The sequence below is a fragment of the Aquarana catesbeiana genome, linkage group LG12 (genome assembly GCF_042186555.1).
Source record: "Aquarana catesbeiana isolate 2022-GZ linkage group LG12, ASM4218655v1, whole genome shotgun sequence".
Taxonomy (NCBI): Eukaryota; Metazoa; Chordata; class Amphibia; order Anura; family Ranidae; genus Aquarana; species Aquarana catesbeiana.
The window spans coordinates 1,345,864-1,355,584 of record NC_133335.1 but is presented as its reverse complement, the minus strand read 5'-3'; the positions used below and the strand labels follow the sequence as shown (position 1 = coordinate 1,355,584).

Below are 9,721 nucleotides of genomic sequence, written 5' to 3'. Positions count from 1 at the left end.
AATACTTCTTCTATGGTCCTTTTAAACAATGTACCCTTTGAAATGTTCAATTAGGTTAACAGCCCATACCTCACATCCCTAGGTAGACTTGCATAAGACTACCACATCAAAGGGTCTTCAGCTGTTATATTAAAACTGAGTTGGCTTGGACAAATCGACCATTGTCAACTGAATTCTGGCCTGGTTAATATTGACTGTATGTGTACATACATATAATAATATAATGTCCCACATAAATCGGTGAACATATTACAACACCAGGTGGCAAAACTACATCTCCTAATTGAGGACCTGTAAAATCGTAGCCATTGTCAAAACATAAGGCTCAGAGGCATTGTGGAGGTCATTTCCCAGGCTGACCTCCACTCTACGGTCACTGCAATTTTTAATAGCTATCTAGTCCAGCCACATCAGACAGATGTAACGATCAACAGGGTCCACAGAGCTCTGGGTCCCAGATCCCCTGACTGACCTCAAGATGTGTTGTGTTACCTACACATTAATACCTTGAAGGACGGCAATCTGCAAAGAGCTTGGCATAAGGGACCCACTGATTTTTGATTGTGCCCAAATGTTTCCAAAAGAACCCTGCAAATGTGGTGGTCCCTAAAGCCTCTACTAGATGGGCTTGGATACCGAGGACTGTCCTATAAATGGGGACACCCCTTTCAGCTTTTCGTACAAAACGGCAACCATGCTTTCTCTTTAAAACATCCTTCAGAATTGCCTGCCTTTGAGTTCAGAGATGAAACCCATTCAGGTTCCCAATGGCTTGCCTTGTCTACAACCTCACTTCCCCTATGCCAGAAACCACTTGTGGAAACCGAAGGAGACTACATTATGCAAGATAAAAATTGCTCTGTTTCATGGGGGGGGGGGTGTACAGGTGTAAGGTGTAGTGGGTAAAACCAATCACTGAGTGCTCTTGCTTTTTCCAATAAAGACTTGGTCCAAAACACAAGCACACGTCAGAGTCATTACTCATGGAAATAACATCAGAGTTTATTACAATAATAATATAATGGAGTTATAATCTGAAAATGGTTTAATCAAGAAACGGGCAATTGTCTGCCTACCGTGAAAAACATGGAGGCCGCTGTTACTCATCCTTGTGAAAATGTTAGATACCTGGCTGTCACGCTGACACTTTTCAGTCACTGCCTTGGAAGAAGTTTGCACATAAGCATATCTGATTTTAGTCTTCTATTCTCCACATTTCCAGGTAGGTGGCTTGGAAAGTATTGAAGCCAGTGGGTGATTATAGATGGTCAACAATTGCATCCTCCAGTTTTTCTTTTAAGATTAGTCTATGTACAGCATGAAAAAAATGAGAACACCCTAACATAATAATAATAAAGGTTAATTTGACAAGTACTGCATACAGGAAAGGGTTACAGAGGCTCATACTCCAGCTGTGCTACTGCACTTTTACATTGTATGCCACAAACCCTGCATATGTAAATCCAAGGTAGAAGGTTACATTCTCATTCCCATACGGCACTGAAGAATTGTTTATAGGAATAATTTCAAATCTTTGTTTTTTGCAGTGTCCTTCTGCATAAATCTTCCCATTTTCAGTAAATCCTGGCACAGTTTTAAGCAGTCTCTGCACTCTTTCTAACTTTCCCACCTCTCCATCATCCCACTTTAATCTCCATTCATTTACCGGTCCTTCCATGTGTTTTTCTACGGTGCTACGGTGTAGAAATTTCTGAAGACCAAAGCCTTGTCCCAGGAAAAATAGTACGTTGCTTCTTTTCTTCCGAACTGAGACATTTTTGATCCTGATTCCATGTAGTCTCCGGGCAGTCTGAAGAGCATAGTTTAGGATGCTATCCTTTTTATCATCTGGCTCTCTATCCATTATCTCATCAGGCCAGTAGAGCAGCAACAGCAGCAAGTAGGCACTTGGTGGAAAAGACTTCCTCTGTGTTTGAAACTTCTTGCTCAGTTGTCTTAACTCCGGAAAAGAGAGAAGTTTAGGGGAGCTTAGGTCTACACAACCCAAAGCTATATGACTCATGATGTAGTTGATTAGGTCACCATCATCCAGTATTTCATTTTCTTTGCATTTCTTGTACAGATCTACAATATCGGAAAGTTTACCTTTTGACCTATTATCCTTGTTATCGGATAGTATGGAAAGGATTGTTGTAGTGCTTCCACCTCCCAGTCTGTAAATGTTCATCTTTTGAACTAGTTTGTTGATTGCATTCTCTGTATCGGTATCAGAAGTTGATAGCTGGTAACTAAAAAACTTGGCAAATGCTTCTATTTTTCTCATCAGCCATTTTCGATGGGTGTATACCCGGTCTTCCCCTTCACTGTTATCTTCCCCTTCATTCAGTTTATCAGTCTGAAAGTAATTGAGTTCTTCAGCTATCCAGTCTAGAGCATTGTAAATGTTTTTGTGCAGGCCTTTTAAATGGCTGTGATATTTGGACCATGGTTTCTTGATGGTTTCTGGAATATAGTCCGTCAAGAGGTACTGTACAAGTTCGTAGCTCTCACCATTTTTGTTTTGAGGAAAAATTTCAAGTGTGGATAACAGGTGCAGCAAACGGCATCCGACTTCAACTTCTCCAGTATATCCAGCATTGTTCATCGTGTCCATTTCTGCTCTTGCGGCTTTTTGTGCTGCACGAAAACACTGCATAGCTTTTATTGCACGTTCAAGGTAGTCTGACACTTTATCTAGAGGTTCAGCACTATCTAGAGGTTCGGCATTATTCCTCTTTTCTAATAAAGAAAAAAACCACTTTTTATACACTTGGCCTTCTGTGTCAAGAATAAATGAATCTTTCGGCAGCTGAGATTTAGCGATTTCAGCCCAATGTTTGGCCTCTTCATATTTATCATACTTGTAATGCAACCTCGCAAGCTGCTGTGCTAGGAGAGGGTGTTTGTCAAATCGATCGTAGGCTTCTTCCAGAAGTTTAATAGCTTTCTCTTGTTGTTTTTCAACGTTACAAACATGTTCAATAAGAGGGGACATATAGGAGTCCACACCGTCACCCCTACTTATTTTACGCCGCCGGAAAAGCAAGTCCTTAACGAATCCAAGAAATTCATCTCTGCCAAATCTGTGCTGGAACAGGACATTTTCCTGAAGGAGGTCCGTGGCTATTTGACTTTGTGGATATTCAGGGAGCTGTTTTAAGATTTCCTCCGCAACCCGAGAATGTATGATATGAATGCAGTTAATAGAAGTAGCGGGATCCACCCGTTCGATGAATATTAGCCTTGCTTGTTCATTTAAGCATTTGTTGAAGTTGTATTGCCTCAAAGAGCTTGACTCTGAGGTATGCGGTTCAAGGCCTAGGAAGGCCTCGCAGTGTGATATGGATATGTAGGAATTTTGAATGTAGCAATTTAAAAGCGCTACATAACGCATTAGCCGTGTCACATTTGAAGAGTGGTCAACATTATGCATGACGTTATGTACAAATTTTGACACGTATTCTTCAACAAATTCTTGGCTCATTAGAATAAATATGATGATGGATTCTGGTGAGAATTGCTTCTGAAGCTTTTCAACTTTCCTTATGAATTTCGTCTTCTCTTCTTCACTCAGTGTGTGGGTGATGATGACTGTCTCCTGCATTGAAAACCTTAAGAGATTTTCAGGGGCGTTCGATCTTTTACAGCTGAGCAGAATAAAGCATGGTTTTAGAGGGACAACTTTCCTGGACACCATTACTTTTATCAGTTCATCCCTCAAGTCATCAATGTACTCATCATCACAGTCTTCAATGAGGAGGAGGATAGGGAGACATTGGTTCATATCCTTTTCATCATATTGTCTTAAATTTACAGCATGTTCACATACTGTCATTACACGAAATGATGACTTCACTACAGCACATCGCAATTCTTTTCGTTTTTTCCAAAGAATTTGCCGTGCAACCGTGCTGCCACCACTGCCTGGTTGGTGAATAATTTTTATCCGGACAACAGGAAGTCTGACACGTTTCTCAATATTATTTAATATGGTTTCAACTTCCTTACAGGCTTCTCTTTCAATAAGGTTTTCACAGAGATTCTTTTCTGCAAGCCAGAAGTGTTTCCAGCAGACTTTTCCTCCTCGATAGAAGGTAGTCTCGATTTCCTCGATTTCCTCCTTGGTCAGGGTCTGTAGTCCTGTATTGTCACATTGGTTTTCACACAGCACTTCCAGTGAATGCATCTTCTCTTCATCTGGTCTGGCAAGGATACACACTCCCTTTGTGGAAACACTTAACTGTCTAGGAGAAGATGATGAAGGTAGAAGGCTTTGGACTGTTGCATCAACATGACTTAGCTTCATGCCCACAATGCTTCTCTGCTCTAGGATCTCCATTTTACAAGAAGCCTGTGCCTGGCTGGTCCACATCTTGTAATTGTCTTTGCTTTCTGAAATGCATAGTACGTACTCCATCCCATTTAATTCTGTGTAGAATTCATGAAATGTATTTACAATGGGCTTTTCTACGGGAGAGAACAACAAGAAGATGACAATAAAGTACCCCTTTGGAAGAATTTCATCACATAAAAAAGAAACTGCTTTCTTTAGAAGTTTCCTCTTTGTTGTAATCCAAGTGTTTTCATCGCAGGCCTCATCTTCCCCCCTGTAGTTGCTTCTTCCATTGCAAAATATCCAGCTAGTTTGATTGAAGAGGGAAAGCTTTTTCTTGAGGTCACTTGTGCTCACCCCACTTTCATTGGAATAGCTCTTTAAGGAATGAATGTTTACAGCGTGGTGCTCCTTATATTTAGCACATAATCCATTGCTGTCAGAATTTGGGTCAAAGTCAAAAACACACAAAATGTTTAAACGTGTCAGAAATGTGATATGAGGCAGAAGAGCCTCACTGCATTCATTGGTGACCAGTATGTATCTGAGAGAGTTGTTTATGTATTTTTTCCCATCAGTCAACAGAACTGATAGTTTTCTTCCTAAATCTTCGGTTACCGATGTGTCACAGCTAACGTTCAATTCTGCTCTCTCTCTTATTTCATCAACATTTTTGAGTCCCTGAATAAATGCGACCTTATCATCTTCTGCCACAGGTTCGGACTTGGCACCAATCCTTTGGTACATTGCTTTCTTTTCCTGAATCATTTTATTTGTTTTTTCATTAAATTTTGGCAAAGTCACCTCAAACACTTTTCCTTTTACCGTCTTTGCATCAGGCACAATGTCAACTTCCACTACAAATTTCTGTTCATTTGTATTCCTGTCGACAACCTCAATAAATTTTGGGGGGCGAATGCAATATCTTGCTGCATCACTTGTTACTTTAGGGAAACACTTCTCAATACAATCCAAGGCATCTATGTACCAGTCTGGGTCATTTACAGGAATGCCAACTATTTGCCCATGTTTGTAAGTCTTTTCTACACTGTCCATCACACCGAAATGTATCGTGCCATTCGTACGCATGTTTAGGCAGGCACAAGCAAATCGGAGAACTTCAAAGGCAAATTTTGCCTGTAGTCTGACTCGATCCAAATTTGCTGCAATAAGAAGTGACTTGTATTCATGACAAGGTGTAATGAGATCGTCGACTCCTGTTTCTGGGGGAAGAACCTGGTTTTTGAGGTATTTGAAACCTTCAACTTGTTTATCAAATGGTCGGAAAATAGCTGTGGTTATAGGTTCTGATTGTTGTATGCATTTCTTCTTGTTCGGTTTGGATGGATTTGGTGGATTCTCATCCATTGGTTGGTTCCCCAGTGCCAAGGATTGCATGGGTTGTAGAAGTTCATCATTAGTAGAAGACTGGACTGCTTCTGGTTGGGTGGCACTTTGAACTTCTGTGGAAGCAGCTTCAGCTTTTGTTTTACATGAGTGCTGAACGTCATCTGAGTCTCTTACCCTGCCGGGGACATTCAAGGGTGGTGAACTGGATGTATTATTTCCAGCCCCTGGGTCATTTTTGCTTAGTTTTTGATCTCTTAATAGCTCATTTCTCTTTTGGATTAGCAGCTGAATCTGCCCTTGCTTCATTCCAATCGTTTTAAGAAAGTCATCTTTGATCTCTTTTAGAACTGGTCCGGTTACTTCTTCATCATATAGCTTATCAATATACGTGTCCTTTATGCGTATGGTCTGGAGCCATGATCGAACATGGTCCTCCGTCCAGTCATCCACAGATACGGTCATGTAATCTAAGAAGGAAACAAAAGGACACGATCTTCAGTAAAGGCTTGAACCCACCATGAAAGGAAAGTTTATATACCCCTCCCCCAGCTTACTTCTTGCATTGAACAACTGCCAGTGTGAAAATGTTAAGTTGAAGAAAAATATTGATCTGCCTCACACAATACTGAGTTACAGTTAGGTCCATTTGTATTTGGACACAGGCACAATTTTAGATTATTCAGGTATTTACCAAAACATGTTCAAGCAATAGTTATATAATGAATATGGGCTGAAAGGTCACACTCTCAGGTTTAATTTAAGGGTATGTACATCCAAATCCGAGGAAGGGTTTAAGAATTATAACTCTTAAGAATAGCCATCCCCTTTTTTAAGAGACCAAAAGTAATTGGACAAATTAATGAAAACTGTTTTATGGCCAGGTGTGGGCTACTCCTTTGGTATTTCTTCATGAATTAAGCAGGTAAAAGGTCTGGAATTGATTCTAAGTGTGGTATTTACATTTGGAATCTATTGCTGTGAACCTACATTATGCATTCAAAGGAGCTGTTCATGCAAGTGAAACAGGCCATTGCAAGGCTTCAAAAATTAAACAAATCCATCAGAGATAGCAGCAACATTAGGAGTGGCCAAATCAGCAGCTTGGTACATTGTGAGGAAAGAAGAACGCACTGGTGAGCTCAGCAGCATAAAAAGGCCTGGACATCCATGGACAATAATAGTGGTGGATGATGGCAGGATCCTCTCTATGGTAAAGAAAAACCCATTCAGAACATCCAGACAAGTGAAGGACACTCTCTCTCCAGGAGGTGGAGACAAGTGAAGGACACTCTCTCTCCAGGAGGTGGAGACAAGTGAAGGACACTCTCTCTCCAGGAGGTGGAGACAAGTGAAGGACACTCTCTCTCCAGGAGGTGGAGACAAGTGAAGGACACTCTCTCTCCAGGAGGTGGAGACAAGTGAAGGACACTCTCTCTCCAGGAGGTGGAGACAAGTGAAGGACACTCTCTCTCCAGGAGGTGGAGACAAGTGAAGGACACTCTCTCTCCAGGAGGTGGAGACAAGTGAAGGACACTCTCTCTCCAGGAGGTGGAGACAAGTGAAGGACACTCTCCAATAGGTGGGCGTGTCATTGTCAGTCTACAATCAAGAGAAGATTTCACAAAAGCAAATACAGAGGGTTCACCACAAGGTGCAAACCATTCATAAGCCTGAAGAATAGAAAAGTCAGATTAGACTTTGCCAAAAAACATGTTAAAAAAAAGCCAGAGCAGTTCTGGAAAAGCATTCTTTGAAAGTCTGCACTTCAAATTAATTTGGGTTGTTTCTTTTTAATTTTATTCTGGTGGCATACAGAGCCAAAGTATGAAAATTGTGCCTGTGTCCAAATATATGTGGACCTAACTGTACAGTCCCTGATAAAAGTCTTGTCGCTTGTGTACAAATTGACCTGAAGTGCCGCTAAAATATATTTCTAATCAAGATTTTGTTTCAAGAAATGGGTCATTTTAATCCCAACAGCTTTTGTAATAATGTTTCAGTGCAAAACAAAATTGACAAAGTATTCTAATATTCACAGCTTGGTAAAGCCCATTGAGTCAATTTTTGCCAAGACATAAGTGTTGTCGCCTTGTTATATGAGCTTCACCTGTGACTAATAATGGATCAATTAGGTCTCAGGTGTGTATAAAAAGAACACCAGTACACTAGACCTTCTCAACTGCAACTAGACCTCTGCAAACATGCCTAAGATTCACCCGGAGACTAAAGTGTTGATTATCAAGAGGCTGAAAACCAGATCCACTGCTGATGTGGCAGACACCTTCAATGTGTCTCAGCGTCAAGTTCAGAGGATAAAAAAAAGAATTGGGACTGGAGACGTTTTGGACAAGGCCAGGTTAGGCCGACCCCCGCAAGACAACTGCTCGAGAGGACCGTTTGTTGGCTCGAAAGTCCAAGGCCAGCCCATTTTCCACTGCAGCAGAGCGCCACGAGACCTGGAACCTGAAGTCCCTGTGTCAACCAGAACAGTTTGTCGGATTTTGTCTCGAAATGGCCTCCATGGTCGAATCAGTGCCCATAAGCCAGCACTAAACAAAAGACAATTGAAAAACCCTGTGGCATTTGCCAAGGGCCACAGCCTGCTAAAAGGATTGACTCTGGAAAAGTGGCAGAAGGTGGATTTTTCAGATGAATCTTCTGCTGAATTAGACCACAGTCGCCGCAAATATTGCAGGAGACCTACTGGAACCCGCATGGAGCCAAGATTTACCCAGAAAACAGTGAAGTTTGGTGGAGGCAAAATCATGGTCTGGGGTTACAACCAGTATGGGGGTGTGCGAGGGATCTGCAGGGTGGAAGGCAACATCAATAGTCTAAAATACCAAGAAATCTTAGCTACCTCTTAAATTCCCAACCATAAAAAAGGCCAAATTTTGCAGCAGGATGGTGCTCCATCGCATACTTCCATCTCCACATCAAAGCTCCTTAAGGCAAAGAAGATCAAGATGCTCCAGGATTGGCCAGCCCAGTCACCAGACATGAACATCATTGAGCATATGTGGTGTAGGATGAAAGATGAAGCATGGAAGACGAAACCAAAGCATATTGATGATCTCTGGGAGGCATGCAAGACCGTTTTCTTTGCTATTCCTGATGACTTCATCAATAAATTGTATGAATCCTTGCCAAACCGCATGGATGCTGTCCTTCAAGCTCATGGAAGTCATACAAGATACAAGATATTACATTTGGATCTCACAGCACCACTACTTAATTTGCTGACATATTTTTGGATTTTCAGTAAAGCTGTTCAATTTCTGTATAGGCGACAAAACTTTTGTCTTGCCAAACTTTGACCTGTCGGTCTTGATTAAATGATCTTTTTTCCGTGAAACTAATTTATTTCAGTGCATTAAACCTCATTTGGGTGGGCTTTAGCTTTTCATATGAGCTATTTCTAATACCAATTGATTAATTAAAAGTCGGGTTAATAGCAGGAGTTTCTACAAAATAGAGAAGTGACAAGACTTTTGTCAGGGACTGTATATATACACTTGGTGTTTCTCAGACTAAGCTGCACCAGAACCTGGTGGACTTTGCATCAATTATGGAAATGGACTATATTGTCTGTTGCAAGATTAAATTATTATGAAATATATTTTTTTCAAAGTATACAGCCAAAATGGAAACCGGAAGCAGAGAAATGGCTTTTCTCTGACATTTTTCAGTGGGAGGAGGCAGAGCGCACAGTGGGGCGACATGCCTGGAAGGATGGGGTAGCAGCCCCTCTTTTAGCTCAGAAAGAAAGCTTACATTTAAACTCACAACCTGCTGGACAAGTAAAGCCCCTTTCTCATGGGCGGACCGATCGGGTCCGCCTGTCAGTTTTTTGGTGCCCCCAATTGGACCATCTATTGCCTTCTATGGAGCTGCGGGTGTCAAGAGATGTGTCCTTTGAAATCTGATCCTACCTGCTAAAAAACTTGAATGGGATCCATTCCCCATCTGTTTATTGATTTGGATCGGGTCTAAACAGACAGGCGGTCCATTTATAGTTGTGCTCATAAGTTTACATAC

At 41.3% G+C, this 9,721-nt stretch overlaps 1 protein-coding gene across 1 annotated transcript in view; it reads right to left on the bottom strand.

The window, feature by feature from the left end:
* Positions 1-981: 981 nt before the first annotated feature.
* LOC141113795 (sterile alpha motif domain-containing protein 9-like) overlaps positions 982-9,721 on the bottom strand; it is a 33,724-nt gene continuing 24,984 nt past the window's right edge. The window contains exon 3 of the mRNA XM_073607081.1: positions 982-6,150. Coding sequence (XP_073463182.1) covers positions 1,418-6,150 — 4,733 coding nt within the window. The 3' untranslated portion in view covers positions 982-1,417. The remainder of the gene's footprint in view (positions 6,151-9,721) is intronic.